Below are 27,418 nucleotides of genomic sequence, written 5' to 3' on the forward strand. Positions count from 1 at the left end.
AAGGATTCTTGTAACTAACTTGTAATTCAGCTAACATCTTGCCAAAGTTGTATAACATTTCGTATCCGTGGGGAGTCATTAATTATAATCGAGAAACGAAGCGCACAGGCATATGGTTACAAAGCAAAGACGATCATCTTGAAATACAAGCCTAAACGATTGATGAAGGAATCCATTGAAAGAACCTACATGATGTGTTACTCGGGTGTTATTAAAATTCTTGTTCGATTTTTTTAGTAAATACTCAACAGATCACACGAAGGACATCGAAGAATTATCTCTTGTTAACCTAAGTAATATTAATCTGTACGTACTGTTTACTTCTCTCTCTCTCTCTCTCTCTCTCTCTTTATTAATCTCCTTTTCAAACCTTCTAAACGCCATTTAGATGCAACGCCGGAGTTTGACATTAATTGATGCGTTATCGAAAAATACTTTATTTAACGAGAATTACTAATGGTCAGAAAATACATCAGGTTTGATAAACCATTATTAATCATTTACTTGTCTGGACAGCTTGAAATGTATAGCGCTAAAGTTATCGGGATGCAACGATATGATGAAGAATACTTGCTCAAACTGACAAGTTTATTAAAGTATTATTATATTCTTCCCTAGATTGATAGTAGAAGAACTAAACTCGCCATTTTATCATCCTGTTATTCTTAGAGGGACAAAATTTTGTAATCTTTCTTAACAGTTTATATAACAAACGTCGAAAAAAAGTTTTTCATTATCTAAAAAATAGTTTTTATTGACAAGAGATAATTATTGGTTTTTTTTTATAAAAACAAAATATATTGTAATAGCAATTATTTTTCTAATACTAGAATAATTCCATAAAGTTAGATTGTCACTTTATTGTTGGAAAATGGAAAAAAAGCGAAGAGATATATATGTATAAAGAGAATTTTTACAAAACTGATACACTTGAAAAAAACATTATATTAATTCATTAAATGTGCCATAATTAAGAAGGTTTATTTCATATCATCGCATCTTCATCTTCATCTCAAGAATAAATACGCAGTTTATTTCGTATCTTTGTGTTGCCCTGAAAAGAAATCTAAAATTACTTATTTATTCAAGTCTCTCGTCGTCTATTAATTCATTATAGATTCACATACAATCGTCTTTCGCACAAAACAGAAATAAAGACGTGTCTAATCGCCGTCAAAGTCTACGGCGTGCTCGCGTCTGCGCGACGTTTGCGCCCCTTCCTAAATAGGAGGAGAATGCAGCCCTCTATATATTTCATGGAAGCACGAGACTCGGGGCACTCCACGCGTTTTTCACGACGCGAACATCCACGGGTTACGGAGGATACCAAGCGACCGATCATAATTTTCCTCTGGAGAACCACTCTCAGCATCCCTTTCGATACCAGAGGCATACCAGACCTCGCAGCGTGATGGCGTTTCCCTCATCGATCGCGATCGTTTTCATCGGCGTGACCGCTTACGCGGTTACGGCCGGACCTGTTCAGGTAAAATACACCTTTCATTTATTCGTGTTTTTTTAACGTCACGATATAATTCTAATTGCACTCTTTATTCGACTGTAAAATAAAATCTTTAAATATAACTGTTAGAGTCTAGTATTTTATACATTTAATGGATTTCATATTATTTCTATGAATTTCATATTATTTTTATATTTGTGGATATGCCAAAAGATGTTTTTGTTTCTTTAATATGTTTTTGTTATTAATTAAATCCTTTATTTAAAAAAATTCGGAAAAATTTATTCGAGAGCACATCTATGGACTTAAAAACTTTCCATATTGAAAACGTTAAATAAACAACATTTCACAGAAGTTTTAAGTGTAATCAGTTTTTCACAGTTAATTAATTTTATCATACAAAAAAGATTATGAATTACGTAAGAATAATATTTCATACAATGTATAAAGAAAACATTTCGAATATTACAAATATTAATTAAATTTTTTACACATATGCGTGTTTATGGATATTTTAACTAAAAATCTGCGCGGCATTTTCTCTATTGTGCAATAAGAATTCGATATACACATGCATAATAAAGAAATCACGGAATAATTAAAGGAACCAAAATGAAAACACCAAAATTTTACTTTCTCGCTAATAACAATATCCAACGATAAACAATGCTAGAAATTCAAAAATTAAACACGAAAATTTACACATCAATAACATTTACCTGTATAAATATTAATTTATTGTATTATTACAGCAATTCTCATTTGTTTTTTAAATTATTTCATGAAATTAACAGTTTAATTAAAAGTAATTTGTTTCAAGTATAAATGTATTTTCTTAAATTTCATTATCGTTACACGAAAGAAATTATTGCAAATTTACGTTGAAGATAAATTTATTAATTTCAATTTTGATTAAATTGGAAGATGCGAGATTCATCGCTTGAATTTACGGCAAGCGCGTGCAACAGGCGCATTCACGCTGCCAATCACTATAATTGCGAGTAATAACACGAATGAGCACTACATTAGAATGGCTATTTGTTTGCTGATTTCGACAATTACATATTATACGCAAACGAGATTGAATCGTGTTTGACTTTGCGCCACTGCGCGCAAGGTATGTAGCTGTAATTAATTTCGTCACGTTATAGCGAACATAATTGATTGATAAAACACGTGACACTGTACATTACTTTGAACATGATGGAATCCGAAATCTTTTGACATTATTTGACATTGTTTTAAGATTACAAAAAGTTGTATTCAAAAATTCACAATAATTTAAGTCAGTATATTTACTAATTCAATTATATTAAATTATTATTATACTAACGCTACAATTATATATAAACTGACTATATATAACTCTACAAGGATATAATTAATTAAATTGCAAAGAGTATTAAATTATTCTCATAAGAAATGATTAAGATCATATTACTTGAAAACATTAATTTAATAAAAAAAATTACCTACGTACGATAACAATATTTAATTTCCAGCAACAAGCAATGGCTGCGCAAATTAAAAATTATTCCGCAAAAAAGGAAGGTCGGAAATTTATTGCGAGAGATTCATTCTTTTCTTATAAGGAACGCGCGCAATAAGGGAGAGACACAGGTTTACAGGGTGTCCGCGATATAATTACAGTCCGCCTTCGCTTCCAAGATTTACCTGTGTAGTCCGCGCTTTATATTAATCCTTCTTGTTAAGCCCCTTCGGGGAACCTTAGCTCGGATGTTTGTCTCTCGTCGTGGTTTTTTACTCTTGTCGCCGATAATACCGGGAGAATGGAGCGCGATGCGCCTCGTTGCATTCGCAACTTGTTGCATCCGGATTTGCTCTCCGCTCGGCAAAGTGAGCTCTTCTTTGCCTTACGGCGCCAAATAGTCTTCTCTCGCATACTCTATTCTTGAGTCATGACCTTTCCTCGCGGCATTATCCGCGCGAGATTACTGTGCTCAGTGGTACCCTGTGTTCCTGTTCTCCTACGGAGATGAGCCGTGAAGTCGCGGCATACCGGGGAAAGCTGCACTTTGCCACTTTCATTTTGCACTTCCGCAGATTGAAGTGATCTCGGCAAAATCTCTCGATAGAAGCGAAAAGTGGAATCACCGTATTTTCTAACCGCCATCAAGTGGAATAAGCGAAGATCGATCGTAAAAAGAGAGAGTATGCAAAGATAAAACTCTCGGATCTATTTTACGATCGTACCTTCTTCTTCCACAAAAATGAACAGAAAGGATAACGTATCGATTATTTTTTTTAATAATTATTTATTTAATTGCCACTTTCTATACATTTAATGGTGACATATCACTTTTTTTCTATATAAATAAAATATAAAATTTAAGTAAAAATAAAATAAAATAAAATATAAAATATAAAAATATAAAAATAAAAAATGACTTTTGACTTTAGCTCCGTATTACTATCGTTCGAATCTCGTTGTAGCGAGAGTTTGTCTTTATTTTCGTGACATTTATCTCGTAAAGAGAGTAGAATCTGACCAGGGCGAGACAATTCTTTTGACCGACATCGAGAAAATAATATATTTTTCTTTTAGAATGTTGTATAGTTCTCTCTCTTTCTTCTACATATTTCACTCGACGATACCATCGGCTATAGTGTTTAATGCAAAAACTTGTTAAAGCAAGTATGCGAGGCGTACACGCGAGATTGTAATTTGCAAGGACATTCGCGGTAGTCGGCTACATGAAAGAGAGATATTCGGAGAGATGTTCGCGAGACGAACTCAGCAACCAAATTTGAGTGGGTTAAAGCTTGGAAGTATATGTCACGACCATATATGCGTTTCTGTATGCAAAAGTTTTCCCATGCATACTAATGGTACCCATGAGGCAGTCATATAGAGCTAGGATGATATTTCGATTCGCCTTGTAAAAAGACGAGGCAAGAATATCGATGCATGTGTATGTTCCGTAATATCTAACGCTCTTCATAAAAAGAAATTTGCCTTTTACATTTTTATAGTTGAGCGATGACACTAAGCACCAATGGATAATCGCAATGCCACATACACATACACATACATGAACACAATGGAATTTATACAGATTTGTACAGAAATATGTATATTTAACTTTTTGAGAATATAGCATATATAATTGTTAATTTTTTAATCACGAAAATAAATATCTAGAAATATAGTTAGCTTGTTTTTGTACATGTTATAAATAGATTTATTGTACAAAAAACTGTGAATTTTCATAATTTATTAAATTAAGAAAAGTATAAGAAACTTAAAAAAAAATTAAGTTAAATTTTTTGAGAAATAAGGAATATATATATCATGTTAATTTACTTAATTTTTAACAACTAAAATAATTAATATTAATAATTATATATCTATGTATATCTTCCTATGCATATATTTTTCTTTTTAGATTTATATAGTTTCTGAGAGATTTTTTAAAAAATATACGTGTTATAAATATTTTATATATTTATAACAATCTATATTATATATGATGATATTATATGTTGCATGAAATTTGTAGTTGCAAGCTTTTTGTATGCTTTCTGTACGCACACACAGCTTCTTTCCCTAGATTTACATAATTTCTGAAATATTTCCTCGAAGGTATATAATCTAATATTCCATTATTAATATATAATGACGATATCATATCTTTCATCAAGTTTGCAGATGCAGTTTGCTTCCTGTATACTTAGTAGAAGTAGACTTTTTCTTGAAAAATTTAAATTTTCGTCAACATTCTGCACGAAAACTTTCGCGATTTTTGCTTCATCGTCGTAAATAAGATTGGCAGTGCATCGTGCTGTCCTGAAAAGCATTTAATTACTTCGCATTTAATTACGTCGATTACTCCCTTCGTTATTTATTTAAAATGGGTCGAAACTTCATTAACCTGGTCAACTATGAACTGCAACTTACCGATTACTATGTACGTATTTCGCGCTGCAAATAATGGTGCGTGATGAGAAACGCGATTCTATCGAGGGTACGATCGAAGCCACGCCATCGCCGTCGGCGGTATTCGAGATTTTAAGAGGAAAATTAAATCCGTAAAATTTTCTATCTTTCGACGCGCTTTATGATGCACGTGAAACTTCATTTTCCATCCTTTCCCGATACGCAGCTGCTCCGGAAGGCGTTGAAGTAGGCGAGTACGAAAAGCTTTTTTATCAAATTCAATTGAATACCGATAAAACACGTCACATATTTCAAAAAGAAAAATAGAGAGAGAGTGTGTGTGTACATCAATGCGTGGCTTTCAATTTTGAATGTTTTATTGATGTCGCGAATAATCGATAAATTCGGAGAATGGAAAACTTGTTAATCAAAATAGAAAAGCAGGCTATTCATCGACAAGATGAAACGTTCGATACGAAACTGTCGACCTTAACACTCGTAATTGATCATGCGAAGTGCTTAACAAGTAAATGACAAGTCATAGCAGTAACATATCGATCTGCAAATATAACAGAATGCATTCAGGGTCGACCTAAAGGATTAACTATTACTTGGAGTCTTGCAAAAAACGGTATCAATATTAAAATTAATTTAAAAGATATTCTAAGTAAAAGGTATCTGCGAAACCTATATAATTAATTAACATATGATTTTTGACAGAAAAAGATTTCTTTCCTCTTCCAGATATTTTATGAATAGATTGCTTTTCTATGTCCGCTGTAACAAAATTCAATTTAAACTTCATTTATGAATAAAGTAAAATCAAGTAAATTCATGAAAAGAGATGAAAAATGTGAAAGAGAAACGTTATCGATAACTGCTTATCGCGAAGAAACGTTTAAAATATAACGTGACAACTGGATAGGTAGCATTCGTCGAATGCACGGGATTGTCATAATGCATTTTTAATTTAACTGAAGCTAGAAGACAGCTATGCTGGGAATTTATAATAATATATCTATCGCGAGGAAGGTTCGATCCGCGGGGAAATAAGGCCAAGTGCCGAAGCGACGAACGAAATTGTAATTAGCATAATGCAGTCCTCATTACAACTCCGTTGCAAGCTGCTCGATAAGCTATCGCGAAAAAGGCGACGAACATGTGCCGTCGTTACGTCAAGAACGGACTTAGCACGTGGTCGGTAATTCTTGACGTGATCCCAAGCTTTATTATGCACGCATGCGAGCCAATTTTCTTTTTTCTTTGAGCAACATATCGCAACGTTCCTTCGATCCTATCGATGTTGAGTAAATATACTAAAATATAGGTAATGAAATAAATAATTGTGCTTTTGCTGCGGATAAATAGAATCCTACGCTTTCGATCCAGATTTAAATACACTAAATCAGTGTTAAAAGAAGCGACTAGTAAACTCGCGACATTTGAATATATATCGCGATATACTTTGCGATATATTTTTAACTAAAATGATTTCTGTACGTCACAAGACGAATGAATATATTTTAAAAGATACATAGGAGTCCATCAAAAATTATTTATAATTTCAAATATACAATTTTATATACATATAATTATAGTGATATTAATGATATTAAAATAATCATAAAAAGAGAAATATCTGTTATATTTGAGATAAAATTTTATCAAAATTTTATTTGTATTAATATTATGTTTACATATGTATTAAATTTTTACTTTTTTTGGTCTCTGAAAAAGTTGAAATTTTTATATTTTTCTTGTGAAATTAAAATCAAATTGACGTGAAATTTCTTCCCCGAGTGATTTCTATCTGTTTGATTTCCCGACTTTTTAATATCAATAATAAAGTTAAATTGTGTAATGTTGCTGTTTGTTGTTGCCCTTTTTATATGTAATGAATGTTAATAACGTAAAATGTAATTTTTAAACAACACAGTTGAATTAATAACAAAAACAAGTTGCCCGTGGCTATAATTAAAAAGTTTTGTTCATTTTCTGATTACAGGGTATATCGAACACGCTGCAACGGGACGAATACGGATCACCAGCGTTGGCGGATCTGCTGGCAAGATACTGGGAAGAACGCAGTGAGTATTATTATTAAAAAAAGAAAAGAACAATTAACTCGTTCATTAGGAAGAGAGGAGAGAAAATATCTGAAGATAGAAAAATATATCGTGTAAATTTCATTGTTTAAAATATCAAAGTTCTAGCTTTTTGAAATATTGCATAGTTATTAAAATACATATCTTTTACTCAAAGTAAAAAATATAAATTTAATAATTTATTATTACGAATAATACGAATAATGTTTTCAATTCTTTTATCTTTAAATTTTTTAATTATATTTTAATTGTTATTACATTTTAATGATTAAATTTTAATTATTTATTAATTATTGATTATTAATTATATTTCTTTTAATTATTTATTATTAATGATTATTAAATTAAATTAAATTATTTTTTACACAGCCACAGTCTTTTATTTTTTCTCATTTTGTTTCGCGCTTCGTGTTTGTCTTTAATATATACATAAATAATAATTTTTTTTATTCTTTTCACTGAAAGATTAAATTTATAAGTAAAATTGATGACAAAATTGAACTAAAATATATAAAGAAAAAGATAAAGATTTGCAAATATTTGTTTTAAATGTATCGTAGAATAATTTTTGTATTATACATACAGATAAATCAGATGCATCTCCTCATTTTCTTTTTAGTACACACAATAAATACATAAATAAATTCTGTCTAAAATCCAAATTGTGTTATCACGCGACATCAGTAGACGCGAAAAACATAGGTGATTCTACTTTCAAAGAGAAACATTTTATCGCTGTAAACTTTTTGCAAAAACCTTTTGCACGCGACTGACGCGTTAAGTTATTCGTCACTATTATTAATTTTTATTTTCATTTTAAACACATACTGACGAGTGTACGCATCGACTAATTATAGTGAATTATATATTATCCCAGGGAGAAAAACGGTTCGTGATCGATACCACGCCGAGGCTACTATACGTAAACAGTGATCCTTTGCCCTTTGATGTATCACTTTTATGTTATACGGTCTATGAACGGAATTGTACATCAAGATATATTTAATTACCCACATGAACTGTTGTTATATTCATTATCACTCACTGCAATTAATTATAAGAGTGTCGACCGATTATGTCAGTGCATCGCCTGAAATAGCTTGATCTCGCAAAATTACAAAATGAATTAAAATTAATATTAAGTAATATCAAGAAAAGTACTATATAACATTAATATCGACAAAAAGTTCTATATAATTGAAAGAAAACATTAGAAGAGAAAAAATTTTCAAAAGAAGAAAAGGAATTTTTTCATTTTACTAAACGTCGGATGTTTTGTTTCGCAGATATATATAATTATAGAGAAGATATGAAAAAATCTACTTGGAAAGTGTATATTTCTATCTCTTTCGTATAATACTTTTCGAGAAAAGGAGAAATGAAGAATAAATTTTGTTAAAAGTTGAAGCTTTTTAAGGCGCAAAGAGAAATAAAGGGCTGAAAGGAAATGATACGTACATACGATAAATTCCTTTTTAATACATTTCTAAGATTAAATGCTGTTGAATTAAAATTTCTTCTACGAATTATGTTACTCATGGACAACGCAGTTTTATTTCATATGCTCGAATACATTTATACGATAGAACACTTGATCATAGAGTGCATTACGTTACGTCAACGGTTACATTATATTAACCAATCATTGTCTTATCATGAAATCGAGTTATTAAGATTAAATAAATATTGGAGCATGTTTGAAATCATCGCACGCTTTCTCATAGATAGAAAATGAAGTGCAGTTTTATTGACGCGATTATCATAATGCATCCCTCTGATTGCATTTTATGATTCGATTATAAAGCGCGTTACGATTCAAGTATAAAATTATCCTGTTTACATTTACTTGGATATAAAACATGGGAAACAATAATTAAATTGATTGTTCATATAAATTCAATTAGTGTTAAACTTTAATCAATTTAAAAACGGCAATATGTATGGATATTTTAATAAAATAATTATATACAACTTTACTATTAATCTACCATTAATTTCTGAACGCACTCTCTTGCAAAAAAATGGCAAAAAAACCCAAGTGGAAGTAAGTAATTTATATACATACAAACATTTTCTAAATAGATCAAAAATAAATATCGAGAGAATTAAATATATAGAATATCGATTTATACACAGATTTTAATTGATTTTAATTTTCTGTAAAATCATTACAACGCAAATATCCTTACTCGACTGAGGGAATATACGTTAACTAAATAATGATAAAATCTCTCTCCTTCTGCCAGAGAATTGTATTAATATTTAATATACAAACGAGGAATATGAAACATTGATACGATCGCCGACCATATGTTCCTAACTTAATAACTTGTACAAAGTCCACATCATTTATTCACATTGTCATTTCGACCCTTTCGACCCTCTGGTAACTGTTCTTTATCAGCGCATTTATCATTATATTTTTATACTAGATTGTGCCAATTAATTATCTATGTAAAACACAGCGTGCCTTGCGATTCAAGAACAATCGGACGAAAAGTTCATATAGATACTAGAATCGATCTTGAATATTGATACACTTAGGAGATTTGTGATCAATCAATTTGTCCACGTAATTTGTGCGACGGGGAAAAAAATTCGCGTGTGAGTGTCAGACGCGCAAATAATTGTCACGTGCGAAATGTTGACGCGAATTGTCGATAAGATCATCGACGAGCCGATGTCGATGGAAGGTAAGCGTGTAATAGCAATTTAAGCATGAAAATCCGTTAAAATCACTTGCCTTCGCGCATGCCACGACAACGTTTGCCTTGCATGCTTTTGCACTCAGGTCTCCGTCGTAACTTTCACTCAAACTCCTGCTGCACGATAAAGTTCGCTCTCCTTACGATTCTTCGATGACTTTAATGGCATGCATAACTCATGCGCATGCATTATAAAATAGAACAGCATAGCATATCGAAGAAAATCGAAGAAATTGATGTGTTTTTTTTTCTAACAAATATTGAAAGAGATTGATTGTTAACCGTCAAATGATTATATTAATCAATATGATAATTTTGCATGTATTTGTCATATTTAAATAATATTTTTAATTTCCAATAAATACGTAGCTTTCCACCAATTAATAACGCGATTTATATATTATATATTTATATATTATACGATTTATGGTATAATTTCATGAATTATAATCGTAAATTGATATCGCGAATAAATGGAAAACAAAGATTGAAACCTGATATTTTGGTGAATTCGCATTTTAATATAAAATTTAAAAAGAGATATTCTCTCTATATTATTTTTCCTTTATATTTATTAAGTACAATAAATTATTTAGTACAATGCATCTATAGTATTGAAAATTGCGATGTAATTAACATTATAATGAATATTTTAACATTAAAAATTGCATTCGCCAAAATAAATATTGGTTTTAATATTCGATGAAAAACAATATTAATTTTATTGTTTTATTATTATAGGAATGAATCAAGACACGAAACAAAATGCGAATCAGATCGGCGATGGATATCTTGTGAGAGATATTGATGATCAACGCAGACGTTTACTAGGTGAATTAACGGATCGCTTAACTCAACATTCAGATTCCGCCAATGATGAACAAATACTCGACGCAATCGGCCAAGGAGGAATTTCTATTGATCGGTATCGTGACGAATTACTCACGGATCAGCTTATCAATCGCGATGTTTCGAACAATGCAAGAGAAGACGGTGGAAGGAAAAATCTAGATCAGATTAACAACGAGCATCTTGTGAGAAATTTGGATCAGATTGGCGGCGGGCATCTCGTGAGAAATTTGGACCAGATCGGCGGTGGACATCTCGTGAGAAATTTGGACCAGATCGGCGGTGGACATCTTGTGAGAAATCTTGACCAAATCGGTGGCGGACATCTCGTGAGAAACCTGGACCAGATCGGCGGTGGACATCTTGTGAGAAATCTCGATCAAATCGGTGGCGGACATCTCGTGAGAAACCTGGACCAGATTGGCGGTGGACATCTCGTGAGGAATCTAGATCAGATCGGCGGTGGACATCTCGTAAGAAATCTAGACCAGGTCGGCGATAGGTATCTTGCGAGGAATCTTGATCAGATTGGCGGTGGACATCTCGTGAGAAATCTGGACCAAATCGGCGGTGGACATCTCGTGAGAAATTTAGATCAAATCGGCGGTGGGCATCTTGTAAGGAATCTAGATCAAATCGGCGGTGGGCATCTTGTAAGGAATCTAGATCAAATCGGCGGTGGGCATCTGGTTAGAAATGTCGATTACTCGAATGCAGAAACAAAGCGAAGCGCTGATCAGCTTGCGGTCTCGAGAAAGCTACAATTAGCGCGGAATTTGGAACGAATCAGGAACGACAATCTCTTGAGAAACATGGAGTAAATCGATAGTGAAAATCTTGTGGGAAGTTAGGAGTGATTTTGCTTGATTGGATTAAAGCTAAAAAATCTACATGAGATGAAGAAAAAGAATTTATTTGTAGGCTTAAAAATGGTCGTAAATGCGAAAGATGACTATATTTATCCTTTGTTACTTTTAATTTTTTTAATTATTCAAGAATTATGTAATTATATTTTATGTAAGAAATTGATATCAATCAATTATATTTAATAAACATGCATATAAAAGAAATGCAATTTTGATATAATTAAAAAATTAAACAAATTATAAAATAATAATAGATTAAGAAATTAAGTTCAGAAGAGGAGAGTGCGTATGAAAAATGTAAAACGAATTTAATTGCACAAGTCAATTTTCAACTTTTTTCACTTAATCTTTTTTATTTTCATTATAATAAAATTATTTTTTCCATTACATTTCCTATCACATTTCTTTTTTTCTCTTTTTGCACACACATGTACATATATTTTATAGAAACAAGATATATCCAATTTTATATATATTACAATAGAATTGCAGATTTTAAAATTATTTTCATATATAAAATATTGAATTCAAATATATATGTTCCATAATATATTATGAAAAAATATGCAAAGCTTAAACTTTTAATTTATATTATTTTAAAAGAGATGAGAAATATTTTTCTTTCAAAATATAAATTGTATGTTGTTTTTAAAAACCACTCGATTTCAAGCATATTTGAATACACATATTTGATTCACAAATGCGTGACAAATATATTACCTCGTCATAACATCTCTTGAATGACTAACTGATTATTTTACAGAAAAGCATTCAAATATTGATATTATTTTTTTAAATCTTTTTTCTATATTATCAAATATACAGCAGAAAGAATAATAAAAATTTTATCTACATATGTACATATAATTAGATGTATACTCTTTCCAATCGTTTGATTCGTGCCTTTTCTATAATATTTTATCCAGTCTTTCATTAAAGTCAACGTAAACCTAGTACAGGTTTTTAAAATGTTCAAGATGCAGGCAGTCGCAATTTAGATGGCCATCCACTGCGGCAAACACGTCGAGGGTTGGATTCGCTATCTGGGGCAACCTTTGGTGAAAACAAGAGATACGCACCTCTCAGGTAAAGTTTATTATTGATTCACATATATTATATCTGATGATAAAATGCGAACTCATGTAAAAGCGACAGGCTTTCATTGAATAAATTTTTAATCTGTCCCGTATTTCATTAAACGTTAGATTGTAAAAGATTTCAGGATTTATGAAATAATTAATCAAATGAAAAGACATTACTTCTTGATTAAATTTATAATATATATTTTTTTATAGAAAATACGTTAAAGGATTATATATATAAGTTTCTTTACAGAAATTACTTGTATGTATTAATTTCTTTTTAATCAAAATTATGACCAAAATTAGTTAATTTTTTTTCCGTGCACGTTTGTCTACATTAATATTCCTCAAGTCACAATCGGAATATTTTAACTGGAAATTAGTTCCAAAGATTGCCAAAAGAACAAATATGGAAAATCAAACAGATAAAACGGTTTCTCGAAAGAAAACTATTTAAGCGGAATATAATGCAGATTTAATTATAATTTGCGCTATAAATTAAACAGAAAATCTATTTCACAGAATTAATTCAAACTTATAAATTAGAATCGCGAATTAATAGGAACTCGATTTATATATTTTACGCATTTGTATTAATTTCAGCATGTAAATGTGTTGCGCATTAAAAAAAAACATTTTATTTCTCTTTCAAAGAGACATGATTTTTTTCTATGTAGAATGCACTTTTGAGTTTGTGTTTTCGAATGCACTTCATTGAATAAAAATATCTTTTTCAGTTTTTTATTTTTACGCGTATATATATCATTTTTATTCCCACACTTTGTTTTCAACTGCAGTACGATTTCTCCTTACTCGATCGAGATTATTCTCGATGAAATAAAATAACCATTACATTGCCAGTTGTTCGACTTACATATATACATAGAGCTCGTCACATTTTATTCTTCCCCTCACGATCCCTCGTCGCCTTTCTACATATTTTTTTACATGCTCCGATGGTAAAAGTGCCACGTGTCATTTATTGAAGGGTCACGCGCAAGAGTTCACTTTTCTTATTAAATTCGCTTTTTTTGATCGCCTCTGTACCACAAACGTAAACTTGATCATTGCCTTTTCGCTCAAGTTCTCACAGGCGATGGGTATCGCTATAAATATTCGATTACATTACCTGATCTAGCAAAAAAAAAGATAGAAGACCAGGAAATGCGCGTAATTATAATATTTTTCGCTACAACAAAAGTTTTATTCAAAAAAGTTTTATGGCAAAAAAGAAAAACTTAAAAAAAAGATATCCTATTATAAGTAGACTTTTTTTTATATTAAATAACATTTTTAGCCTCCAAAATACTCTAATTGTAAAAGTTTCTCTATTGCCACACATTTGTAAAAGTTTCTTCCTTTTCCAATTTTCGAATTATCGCTATTTCAGATAATATTCCGATAAAATTTTTTGTACTATCTGCCGCTCTTTCGTTTAATGCCGCCAATTTCACAAGTTCCGGATATCAGAATACCATTGCAAGTATTCAATTACGTTTATTTGATCTCACTGAAAGAATAAAAAAAAAGAATTGTACGTCAGTAGCGATTATATCTCGGTTCTCGCGTCTGACTACAAGAGTTGATATTTCCTTCATCATGTCTGATCAATTCCGGCGATAACTCCTCGTCTGAATATTTCCGATCATAACTACTTGCCGTATTCATTGCAAGATTACTTGTACGCGCTATTTTATAAATAATAATTTTTATTAAATAAATCTTGAAAGAAATATAGAATGCTATAATTTTCCTTAAGCTATTTTTCTGATTTAAAAAGTGTGTTCCGATAAAATTCCATTTAAATTGTATTTTTTAATATATATATCTCTTTGAAATTCTATCGCTTTCTTAAAAAATAAAAAAATTTATCCATTTCTGTTTCTTATATTACATCCAATTGAAAAGCAAAATGTTTAAATAAACAAGTTACATCTCACAAATATATACATAACATGCTGTTGTATGACATTATTGCAGGCGACTCGGCACGATGAACATACGGCCAGGTAATTTCGACGAGATCGACCGATCGGTGTTCGATCGTTTCCCCAAGAGGAATATCGACGAAATCGATACCGCGTTCGATAGCTTCTTCAAACGAAACATCGACGAGATCGATCGAGTTGGTTGGAACGGATTCGTCAAGAGGCTCAATAATTACTTTGCGGACAGACAGCGACGTTAATTGGCGCGGGATACAAGAGGCGAGAGGGGAGAATAGCGGAATGAAAGGGCGCGAGGAAAGGGTAAAGGGTAAGGAAAAACGCGAGAGACATTGCTGACACGCGAATCGCGCGCGTTCGCTCCGCGTTTTTCAGAGAACTCATTTAATTTCAACTCGTGAAATTTCGACAAAATTAACTCAACTTTGCAAATTAAAATCATCTCTTCTGCTGCCTTTTAATGGTTGCACGTTTAAGAACGAATTTAATCGATGTGAAATATAATTATTCGTCAGATTGTTTTTCTCGCGACATCATTGGATATTCTTCTGATCATTGGATATCCAGCTGAAAGATCGTTATATAATATAATTTTTAGTTTCCTTGTTTAGAATTACTGGATGTATCTTCAATCACAAATTCCAGAAATTACATTAGCAGAAAAATGGCGATTATTTCATTGAAAAGTATTATATTTATAGTTATTGAAATAACTTATTGAAATATTTAAAAAATTATAAAATTTTTGCAAATTCTGAAAATAAATAAATAAGCCTTTTATGTGTTTCGATTAATTTTAAATTTTTATAGAAAATATATTTTTTTTAATACTATACAGTATGTCCTTAAGATATTTCTAATAGCAAAAAATTTCAATGTTTGCGATAATTGAAGGCCTATTACAAAAATTTCATTAAATATAAATCAAGTTTATATTTATCATAAAATGTATAACTGACAGAATATGCATTAGTTTTGAAACTAATGCATATTCTGTCAGTTATAGATAAAATATATGGACCAACGAAAAATAGAAAAATATATAAAAGGCTTATTTTATTTGATTAAATCTATAACAGATTTTACTGAATAAATTTTTAAAATGAATCGAAAAAAATTAATCGCCATTTGTTGATTGCGAAATAATTGTTAATATACTCGGATTTTTATTCCAAAGAAGCTCTTATATACACTCCTGCTATTGTAATCTTCGACGACTCTTTGGAACACGCTGTGCCGCAAAATATAACTAATTTACATTCTGATATGTACGGCGTGTATATATTGTTACTGTGTAATTAATTGTATATACTAATTCTCAAATCAATGTATGGATTGTGGAATTATATTGCGCAAAAATAAATACTCAGATTCTAAGAGTTTAAGAGATGTAAATGTAATGGAACATGATACTTTTTGGAGAGAATAAATTTGAGAAAGTCTCGATGGCATAAAAAAATACTCACGCAATCTTTATGTGCAAAGCATGTGACTCGGCAAAAGCATGTTTCTTCGTGATTAATTCTAAATTAAAACAATTTAAAACCGTCAGTTTGACGAAATTTGGTCGATTAAAGATCATATAAAATGTATTACGCGGTTCGTCCTCTCTACTCGTATACTGTCACTCTGTAAAAATGTGCTATCTAAATAAAGAAAACTAAATAAATAAAGAAAGATAATTAACTGGCTGATTGAAGACAACATAAAAAGATTGCTAATGTTAAATATGTATATAAGAAGGTCTCAAAAGAAATACTACTTCTCTAACAGTGACAGCTTATTTTCATCTTGAAAAAAAAAAATAAAATCCATAGTTTTATGCAGTTATTTTCTATGTGATACAACATAGTATATATTTTTCAATATTAGATAACTTTTTTTAATAAAAAATAATTTCGTAAAACTATGACGTTTACAATCTTTTTATGTCGTCTTCAATCATCATTATTTCTCTCATATCACATATTCCTGTATACATATATACACACACATATATATAATTCCAAGATTTTTAAAAGAATTAAAACTAAGACTTCTCGAATAGATTATATTATTTACTTATTTATATTTTATGTTATATAATTTTTTGCGCGTTTATTGTTTTTAAAACGCAGACACACACAATCACCGGGAAAAGAAACTAAAAGAATACAAAAACAAATTTATCTAGCGACTTTAAGTCTCGCATTTCCAGGACGGCCGGAAGCCAATGGGTTTTGTATAAGTTTCTGTCGGTCTCGAATCGTTCAACAACTGCACTTCCGGATAAATGGGCGTACGTGGCCTTTCCTGTTTCTCAGACATCGTTACGTTCGAAAGATTGACAATATCATACGACGTGAGGAACTTTGAACCCGCGATTGGATTATGTGGTTCCTTTAATCCTATAGAAGTATTTGTCGAGATCCGCAATTTCCTCGGCGTTCGCGGATGATCGGATTGCTGTTGTTGAGATTGTTTCTTCCTTGTCGCTGCAAGGATATTCTTGACTTCCTCGTTGATGTCAGTTGGTGTCTCGATTCGTGCGTTCTTAGTGTTGTGCTCCATTCGCACCAACTGACAAAGAGACACAGAATCGTTAATTAAGCTATAACATAGATTATGGGTTAATTTAAATATATGACCTCTTTAAATAGCTGAGGAGAGAATGGATTCTGAAATAATTTTATTCCTTACTTTTCGTGATAATTTTGATTTAAAAATAACGGTAATATATATATATATATAGTATATAATACTTAGCTAAAATATAATAATTAATGAAATTTTTAAAAGAAAAATTGTAAAAGGAAATATTTTAATTTTTATTTTAATTTAATTTATTTATATATAATATATAGTTTAATCAAATAATTTTGTAATATTTTCCGGAATGTGTGTGTGTATACGTTTTACAATATTTTATAATTATGTAAAGTTTAAAATTTTAGATTAGTTTAAAGTTTACAACTTAAAGTTTATAACTTAAAGTTTATTTAAAGTTTATACATTATTAAGGAAGGTTCTTTTATTTCTCAAAGTGAAAAGAAAACTTAAATGTTTTTCTCTGTGTTTATTGTTTATACCTCGATCAATCCTTCCTCCAACTCCAAATAACGTTGCAACAGCAATCCTATTTTCGAACCAAGCTTCGTTAAATGATCGGTAATGGATAATTCTCTGGCGATGTCCTCCTTCATCTGCACAAGCAATTTTATCAAATATTACTGTGTCGTACTATTCTTTCAATTGTAGAGATAATTTAATTTAAAATACCTGATCCATTCCTTGAGATACTTTCAAGCTGATATAATCGAGACTCTTGCGTGATTCAGAAACCTATGATAAAATTATTTATTAACATTATTGATTGATAAAATTATTTATTAACATTATTTCAATATTACTTGAAATATACGTTATTAATCTTAATTTAAATTAAAGAGAAATTAATGTATCATTTGCTTTGGTAGAATATGTATTACGATCGAATTGAATTTCTCAGCTTCAGCCATAATTTGATAATGTGCTCTCATCACTCGATAAAACTGAAAAATGTCACGAATATTTACATATACTTTTTATATTACCAAGCATTATTGTAAATATTAAGTATATTTATTAAATAAATTTATCCATTACTATTAAAATATACAATTTCAATTTATTTGGATATAAATCTAGATCTCAGTTTTTATCTCAATAAAAAGAGTATACAATATCCTCTTATATTTCAGAAATTTTACAATTTTGAAGTATGAAAATGATTGCAACTTACGCGTTGACACATATACAACACGATAGTCGCATTTATTATTGCAAAAATTACACTGGTAAAAAAGCGATATATCAGATACATAATTATCGTTGTTACAATTAAAGAATTTTAAGCAAAAATTTGATTTAATTATTAAAATCGTATTCAAATAACACCAAGAAATGACGGCTCAGAAATTTTCTTTTTCTCATGTAATGATCTGCCAAAAATTCCAGACTCAACTGAAGTTGAGTGAAGATAATAAAAAACGAATTATAGCGAGAAATTGAATATATATATAATCAATATTAATAAATATAAATATTAATAATTAATAATTATAATAAATTTATTTATTATAAATTATGTGGTAATTATAAATATATTTATTTATTTTATTATAGAGTTTCAATCCGAAATTACATTTAGACCTATGAAAAAATTGTGTGAACATCAGATAAAATATATTAAGGATTGTAACAAAATATTTATTAATTTATAACTTATAATTTCTATTTGAAATAATAAATCTCTACTTCGAATAAGTAAATCGCACAAAGTATGTGATGAAAACTCGTCATCGCGATTTATCGTTTATTGAAAATTTAGCAATTAATTGGTAATTGATAATTATAAATTAATCGTTAAAATTATTAGTTAATAATTATAACGATTTATCATCAAGATTTTTCGTTACTATTCGATCCTATGATTCCGGTTTATTGCGCCTTTTTAATTCAAATAACAAATTACATTTAATAAGTGAAATGTTTAAAATATCGAAATATATTTAACGTTACGTTATCCGTATTTTAGTGCTCTTGAGTGCTTTACTATCGACGAACGAATGATAACAAGGTCGTGTCATATAAACATAGGATGCTATATGTGTCAAGGCCGAACACGAGTTAATTCGTTTTCCCGAAATACTTTATGTACTAAAATATATGTGCACGAAATATAATATATATATTTTATATAATATATTTTATATTATATATTATATAATATCTATTATATATTAATATATTTAAATTATACATATATTAATTATTGATTAAATATTATATATTATTAATATATTATATATTATAATATATTATATATTAATACAATTACGATTAATATATTATATATTAATACAAAGCCTTTTGTTACATTAATCACTCGATTTAGCGATTTACTGCGCAATCTCAATCTGGGCAATTAAATTTAGGTGAAAAATTTAAAGTGAAGTTGAAATGTGCATTTGATTCTAAGCATTGTTATAGTTATTACTGGTAAAGATCGCAACGATGTAATAATTTGAAACTTTTTCATTAATAAATAAAATTCTTTTCGCTTCTATTCGTATTTGAAATAATAAATAAATAAGAAATACGCAAGAAATACGCTTCGATAGATTTATCAATGCGATAGCTACATGTTGTTTATCGAAAGTTGACTAACCATTAAATATAACGATTGTATCAAATTATTTCCTAATACTTGTCGCGATTGAGTTTTGGAAAAAAATTCGATGATGTATCGAGTGTCTCGCCCTACTATAGTATCAAATATTCAATATTTTTTCACTTCGATATAAAAATATCGAATTGAAAAAATATGAATAAAATATCGAATGAATACTTTTGAACAATTGAAACAATCATAAAAATGAATATTTTTGAAGATCGATAAGTTTAAAAGAGATGCAAATAAACTTGCATAATGCACATACATAAGGAAATTGTTCAATCATGATAGATTAGAGAGATGCGTTTAATTTAATTATAATAAATATGTAACATAATAGTAAATTTGGGTCAATTTTCTTTACGCATATGCATTATGTAATTATGAATGTTTTTAAAGATCCGTCTGTCTATCTAACTGGTCTATCTAGCTGCACTAGTTCAAAGTTCAAAGTTTATTTTTTTCCCTCTAGTTGGAAGGAGAAAGATAAAGAATCATAATAAAGATTATTGTAGCTTATATAAGAAATAATAATTATTCGATATATTGACTATTGATTCAATATTAACAAGAATAGTTTTTAAATTAATTTCTAAATTAATTAGTTTCTAAATTAATTTATTTTCGATATCGACATCTCTAAAAACAATAGCTAAATGCATGACAATTAATTGTTATCTCGAAATATTTAGTAATATAAATTTGGAGTAGGAGGCCTTCACACATTTAAGATTATAGACGTAGAAAATAAAACTTATAATAAAATAAATAAAATTTCTAAAAGAATAAAATTTACTTTCAATAAAACTTGTAATAAAATAAATTTACTTTTAAAGGAATAAAGTAAATAATAAAAATTACAAGAATAAAATTTCCTACGTCTATAGCCGAGGTAAAATCATAATTATATTAAATATACACAGAGCTTTATACATATATATCTTACTGCGTGTCAAAATAAATGTGATAATCCTCCCTCGCGCGATCGCGCGTCCGCCAAGAGAAACGTACGAATGCGCGTGCGCAAGAGAGGAAAAAATTTACTATTTATCTCTAATTATCTTGGACGTAGGGATTTCTAGACGGAATAAAAAGCTCTCTATATTTAATATATCTATGGACGCGGAATTCATATCCTATCCACCTCTATTGATCTTCCTCCCTCGTCAGGACCTCTTCACTATCGCAAGCTCCATGGTCGTACTCGATGGGTAAAAATTCCGCAAACGTTGGTAACGCCTGTCTCGGGACAAGACGTAAGGTTGGCGGCATGATTGCGCGTCAGAGTGTTCGTCGGGCGCGCGCAGTGGTGCGAAAAACACTGTGCGCGACTGTGCGTGCGTGCGTGCGCGTTCCGCCCGTGGTATCAGCAAAAATATGCAAAAGTATGAGAAGCTCGAGAAAATAGGAGAAGGTGAGCCGTGTTGTGGGCCCGTGGGGCGACGGTGCGGTGCGCGTCATCGGGCGTCGTCGCGACGCGACGCGGCGTCGTCGTGCCCCGTGTGCGTCGCGCGGCCGCCCGGTGGGGTCCTCCTCCTCCTCCGCCTCCCCCCCTCCCCCTCATTCGCGTGTTGTGTGCTGTCAACACACGACGCCTCGCCTCCCGTACATACGACCTCTCGCTCTTTCTTCTTTCCAGGCACTTATGGCACCGTGTTCAAAGCCAAGAATCGCGAGACACACGAAATCGTTGCGCTCAAGCGGGTGAGACTGGACGATGACGATGAAGTAGGTGGTGCTTGTGCCGATATTTTATACCTCGTTTATATATATGTATATATATATATATATATATATATAATATATTATGTATATGTATATATTTTTTTTTCTTCTCTTTACACGTAATCTCACCCCTTCGTTCCCCACTTGCTGTTTGCCGCGACACCGGCGTTCCGATTAATTTAATTAATCGATCGCTCGTGTTTTATTTATATATAAAGCGACGCGCTCTCTTGGCGCCGCGTCGAAAATAATTCCCTTCGACGAAGGCCGAAGGCAAAGTTCTCCTTGATATTAGTGTGTCTTATCGCTCGTGTGCTCTTTACGTTGCTCAAGGGTGTACCGTCGTCGGCTCTACGGGAGATCTGTCTACTGAAGGAACTCAAGCATAAGAATATAGTTCGCCTCTATGACGTGTTGCACAGCGACAAGAAGCTCACCTTGGTGTTTGAGCACTGCGACCAGGATCTCAAAAAGTACTTTGACAGTCTAAATGGAGAGATTGACTTGGATGTCGTTAAATCATTCCTGTAAGATGCTTTAATTTTTTTGAAAAATCCACTCATTCCATTATCAGCAAAATTGTCATAAATCTATTTGCCTTCAGATATCAGTTACTAAGAGGACTAGCATTCTGCCATAGCCGGAATGTTTTGCACAGAGATCTCAAACCACAGAACTTACTCATCAATAAGGTGCGTAATTATATTTAATCTTGTATGTACATATTTTTGTAAGAAAAAAATTATTACTTCGCATAAGATTATATTCATCTGATTTATTGTTTAAAAAAGAATATTGAATCACAATTAGAGAATTTGTTTGTAGAACGGGGAGTTGAAGCTTGCCGATTTCGGATTAGCAAGGGCTTTTGGTATTCCTGTAAAATGTTACTCAGCGGAAGTTGTTACGTTATGGTACCGTCCCCCGGATGTTCTTTTCGGAGCAAAATTATATACAACGTCCATTGACATGTGGAGCGCGGGATGTATATTTGCCGGTAATCATCCGATGGTTTCTCTCTCTAAAAATTTCAAATCAATCTTTGATAAAACTCCTTTTCAATTTATATATGATATCAAAAACACTTATAGTTTTATCTAAAAAAAAAATGGAATAATTGAAACCTTTCGATACATATTCCTAATTTTCTTAATAGCACAATCATCTATATTAATATATAGATTTATAATTAAAATCAAATATTTTGTCTCGATATAATTTCGCAGAATTGGCGAATGCCGGCAGACCGCTCTTTCCTGGATCGGATGTGGATGACCAATTGAAAAGAATATTCAAAATGTTGGGCACACCGACCGAGGAAACCTGGCCAGATTTAACAACACTTCCCGATTATAAGCCTTTCCCACAATATCATCCCTCACAAGGACTATCACAGGTTACACCCAAGCTCACTTCAAGAGGCAAAGACTTACTCCAGGTAAATCGCATTGTTTATTTTTATTATTGAACCAGCAGAAATGTGTAACATACAAATGCAGTTCTATTTAATATAGAAAATATTAGAATAATACCTAATTATATACATGATAAAATTTTCCATCACTATCTAACAATTAATTTTAATAAATCTATAACAAACGATTTAATCGAGCGAGAAGCAATATGAAATAAAAAACTATAATGAGACTAGAATGCAGATGATTTAAAATATTATCAAAGTATATTTTGATCATAAATAATTAAAGATAGTTTGTTAGTTATATTATTTTATATATATATATATATGTGTGAGATAAAGTTTCAATATATCAGATCAAATTTTGATTTAGAAAAAAAACTAAAACTGTCATTCAAATACAAATTTCAAAAATAACAAACTTATACATAACATCTTAATTTCACAAAATCATTTCCCTTGATTTATTTGTTACAAACATATATATATTATATATATATATATATATATATATATATATATATATATATATATATATATATATATATATATGTATGTATGTATATTTATAACAAATATAAATCAAGCAAAATTGTAAAAAACGGTTTTGTGAAATTACGACATATATTCTTTTATATCAAGACTGATCGATGTCGTATATATTAATTTTTGATTGATGTATAGAGATTATTAGTGTGTAATCCGGCTCTACGATTGTCGGCGGAGGAAGCGATGGCGCATCCATACTTCCACGACTTGAACCCTGCCATAAAGAATGACCGATGCCAATAGCGAATCATCCCTCTTAATTTAGATCGATCGAAAACATTAGCATGCGTATATGATGCGCAGCGACCAAAAAATGAAGGCGAAGAAGACACACTGGCAAAGATCGTTTGTTAATATATATACATATATATTATATATGCTCGAGATGAAGTGATTGCCGCGCGAGAAGAGGTAAACACCGATGAGTGTCTACCATCATTGTTTTATAAAATGACACGGAAGAATCGATAAAAATCGTTAATTATCTGACAGCAACATCTTCGTATTGAAAGTGAAAATTCTACGAAAAGGAAAGACACGTTGCATGATTTGCTGTCAAAGTCATGAAAAGATGAGTATAAAGATTTACGCGAGATCGAGGATATATTATAAGCGCGGTTTATTTATTAAATTATTATTATATCAATAAATCAATATCTTAAATAAGTCTTAATTATCGATTCACCTTCTTTACCCCTTCACATGTGTCAACTCGTTTACATCGCATCGAAGTGGAACCTGTGCGCTTCCTGCAGTTTCTCTATTTTATCCTCTCGCCTCTCCTTCCAATACAAACCGAGAATAATGGCTGTGATCAAACCGCATGTGCCGGTTAATGCAGCAGCGCTTAGCAAGATCAACTTGCTAGGTGTAACGAACAGTTGAGCCTTCCATCTCGACGGCTCGGCTCTGGGATTTGGTATCACGACCATTTGGGAATTGGGTATGATTTGCGGCCATTCTCGTGATTTACCACCAACCTAGAAACACAATTTTTTTCAAATGTTATAACATTACTCGAGATTTTTCTACTAAAAAACTGAATTGCATAGTTAAATTAGTGATCAAGTATATAATATTAAATATAATTTTTTTTTATTTATAAGATAGAAAATAAGAAATCTAGTTAAACTCGATTTAACTTCAAAATTCACACTTATATAATTATATAGCCTTAAGAATCAAGCTACTTTTTCGTTTTCTCACGTACCCCTATCGTAAGAGCATCTACAAAATTAGGCGTTCTTCCTAAACCGAAGGTGGTGTATGGCAAATTAAGCGAGAAATGTGCGCTTTGTGGTAACTGCGCTGCAATCGCGTTACGAGGACTACCGTCCTGAGTAGTGGTTCTGTATGCAATTGATGGTCCCGGCAGATTGGTGCCGTAGGTCCGTTTTTTCTTGCCAAGCGAGCCCGGCGAAATTGGATACATGCTGTTGGTGCGTCCGGTGAGTACCATCACCTTAACAAAATTCGCATCGTAATCCAAACTATTCTTGAACGCCGCAGTGCGATAGGAATTGCTCGTCTTATCATGCTCCACCAGTATCACATCTAGGATACCATCTTGATAAAAGTCGTAAAATACCGCCATCGCGGTCTCATTGTAGAATGGATTTAGCGCCTGCCATTTGACCTCGAAGGTGCGATTGAAACCGATGCAAGTCTTGCACGCCACGTTCTGCAGCAAGAATGACTGTTTTCCGGAGGAAGATTGCAGAGTAGCCAACAAATCCGGATAGCCATCCATGTTAAAGTCACCGCCGCGAAGAGTAATGGTCTCCGTGTAACGGTGACCATCCGGCTTCACGAAACCCCACATCACATTGTTAGGATCGCGGAAGTTTACTCCCAGATTATGCCAGCCGTTCTGATACATCATTATTGTGCAATTGGTGCATTCCTTGTTGAAGCACAATGGCAGAAGGAGAGCCATTTTGCCGGTTAGCTCGATGTCTAGATAAAGAGTCTGGCCAAACTCTCCTTCATTCTCCTTTTGCCCGTTCGAGGAATTGTATGGAAGATGGATGTGGTGAGAGAATTCAAATCCTCCCTCGATACCTAACCATATTTCGAAGGACTTTTTCGTGGTTACCACGAGATCCGACAGAAAATCACTATTTAGATCTAGAAAAGCGTTGGAATGCGGACTTCTCACGGACTCTGGCTTCGATTCGATCCATTTCATCTCAATGACCTGCGGAGGAGTTCTATCCTCGTTGAATACCCAGAATACCCTTTTGTTATCTTCGCTCACTCCGAAAAGATCAATTATCATATCTTGATTGTAATCCAATGCCAACGGCTGGTCGCGCATCTTTATAAGAGGTAACGATTCGTTGCTACAGTTTAGGTGGCCGTTCCCGCCCCAAAGTATGTGTACATAAGTGAGCTTTTCCGTGCGATTAAAGGTAGTCACTAGGATATCCATGAAGACGTCACCGTCAAAGTCGCCCGGCACTACGCTGGTTACAAGATTCTTGAAGGAGCAATTCAGATGTGGCGCAGGCCGCAACAATGGTTCCTGATCGGCCGCCAAGAATATTTCTACCGTCCTCTGACTATCCCCCGGTTTCCCGCGCAACATAAACACATCTGTCAGTTCATCAGAATTGAAGTCGCCGAACGCTGCCGGCATACCATCCAACACGTTACCGAACACGGCAGGTGTTATGTCACTGCATCTTGCCACCGTGACAAGCACGATGAGATAGACCAATGTTCGAATCGACAACATCATTTACATTCCAATGAATGACCTGCAATAATTATACACCTTAAAAATAAGGAGGCTTAAGCGATAAAATATTATTTTGATGACATTTAATGTAATAAACGTGCTGTCTAAAACTTAATAATAAATAATTCATTTCAAATAAAAACGAAATAAAAATTAATCAGAGAAGATATAGAAGATTCCTATAATATCAAAATAATGAAACAATAAGTCTGAAATATATTTTATTTTTCTCTAGTATATAATATAATAAATATGTTTTTATATCGAGTCTACTTCTACATTATGGTTCAAATTAGTATTAATTTCGAAATGATAAGGATCTTAAAAATGATATTAAGCTAAAGATGTAAAAGATATAAAAAAATCAACTTGTCAACTTAGTTATACGTTAACATTATAAAAAAAGATTTACCGAAATGACGTACATAATTACATGTCATAATAGGTTTTTCATAGAGGAGTGTATAATCAAAATAAAATTCTAAACAAATTTTGTTCAATTTCGATGAGTAATAATAAACAAAGAACATAGATTCTTTTATCAAATTTATACTTAACCTAAAACAGTATAGGAGAGAGAATTGTTTACGAGTGTACAAAGTTCTATAAGATGGAAAAATTTTAAATACTTACATTTATAAATTTCACTAACCTAAATTCTATGTCTTCCTTGGATATTATAAGAAATGTACATATATCGCGCAATATTATAAATTATCATATCTGACCATAATCTAACAGCTGATGACACATATTAGGAGGCGTTCGGAAATCCTACCAAGATAAACAGTGTTTAATTGACCAATCAAGAAAAAGAGCAAACATTCTTAATCCTGATTGGTCAATTCAATGTTACCCCACGAATAAAATTTCTGAACGC

At 31.7% G+C, this 27,418-nt stretch overlaps 4 protein-coding genes across 5 annotated transcripts; 2 read left to right on the top strand and 2 right to left on the bottom strand.

Moving 5' to 3' along the window:
* Window positions 1-1,234: 1,234 nt before the first annotated feature.
* On the top strand, window positions 1,235-16,595 carry LOC145972457 (uncharacterized). The gene is made up of 5 exons (XM_083101087.1): window positions 1,235-1,486; window positions 7,366-7,447; window positions 10,912-11,625; window positions 12,884-12,971; window positions 14,948-16,595. Exons 1-5 carry the CDS (start codon window positions 1,412-1,414, stop codon window positions 15,153-15,155), a joined length of 1,167 nt encoding a protein of 388 aa, XP_082957213.1. The 5' UTR covers window positions 1,235-1,411; the 3' UTR covers window positions 15,156-16,595.
* Window positions 16,596-16,949: 354 nt separating this feature from the next.
* On the bottom strand, window positions 16,950-18,898 carry LOC145972454 (uncharacterized). The gene is made up of 5 exons (XM_083101084.1): window positions 18,674-18,898; window positions 18,381-18,443; window positions 18,172-18,234; window positions 17,982-18,095; window positions 16,950-17,472 (listed from the first exon to the last, which is right to left on the bottom strand). The coding sequence occupies exons 1-5, from the start codon at window positions 18,752-18,754 to the stop codon at window positions 17,092-17,094; spliced, it is 702 nt and encodes a 233-aa protein (XP_082957210.1). The 5' UTR covers window positions 18,755-18,898; the 3' UTR covers window positions 16,950-17,091.
* Window positions 18,899-21,361: 2,463 nt separating this feature from the next.
* Cdk5 (cyclin-dependent kinase 5) lies at window positions 21,362-24,471 on the top strand. The gene is made up of 7 exons (XM_083101083.1): window positions 21,362-21,521; window positions 21,747-21,835; window positions 22,166-22,359; window positions 22,437-22,524; window positions 22,658-22,829; window positions 23,059-23,270; window positions 23,934-24,471. The coding sequence occupies exons 1-7, from the start codon at window positions 21,485-21,487 to the stop codon at window positions 24,039-24,041; spliced, it is 900 nt and encodes a 299-aa protein (XP_082957209.1). The 5' UTR covers window positions 21,362-21,484; the 3' UTR covers window positions 24,042-24,471.
* On the bottom strand, window positions 22,588-27,328 carry LOC145972451 (T-cell immunomodulatory protein). 2 transcript variants are annotated; one of them, XM_083101079.1, is made up of 4 exons: window positions 27,172-27,328; window positions 25,009-26,557; window positions 24,484-24,778; window positions 22,588-22,853 (listed from the first exon to the last, which is right to left on the bottom strand). In XM_083101079.1, the coding sequence occupies exons 2-3, from the start codon at window positions 26,536-26,538 to the stop codon at window positions 24,515-24,517; spliced, it is 1,794 nt and encodes a 597-aa protein (XP_082957205.1). In that variant the 5' UTR covers window positions 26,539-26,557; window positions 27,172-27,328; the 3' UTR covers window positions 22,588-22,853; window positions 24,484-24,514. The 2 variants fall into 2 exon arrangements, with proteins under 2 accessions (XP_082957205.1, XP_082957206.1); XM_083101080.1 differs by lacking the exon at window positions 22,588-22,853 and having other exon boundaries at window positions 23,799-24,778; window positions 27,191-27,317.
* Between the last annotated feature and the right edge of the window lie 90 nt (window positions 27,329-27,418).

The sequence above is a fragment of the Camponotus vicinus genome, unplaced genomic scaffold (assembly GCF_025532165.1).
Source record: "Camponotus vicinus isolate PSW18456_S1 unplaced genomic scaffold, iyCamVici1.0 SCAF_5, whole genome shotgun sequence".
Taxonomy (NCBI): domain Eukaryota; kingdom Metazoa; phylum Arthropoda; class Insecta; order Hymenoptera; family Formicidae; genus Camponotus; species Camponotus vicinus.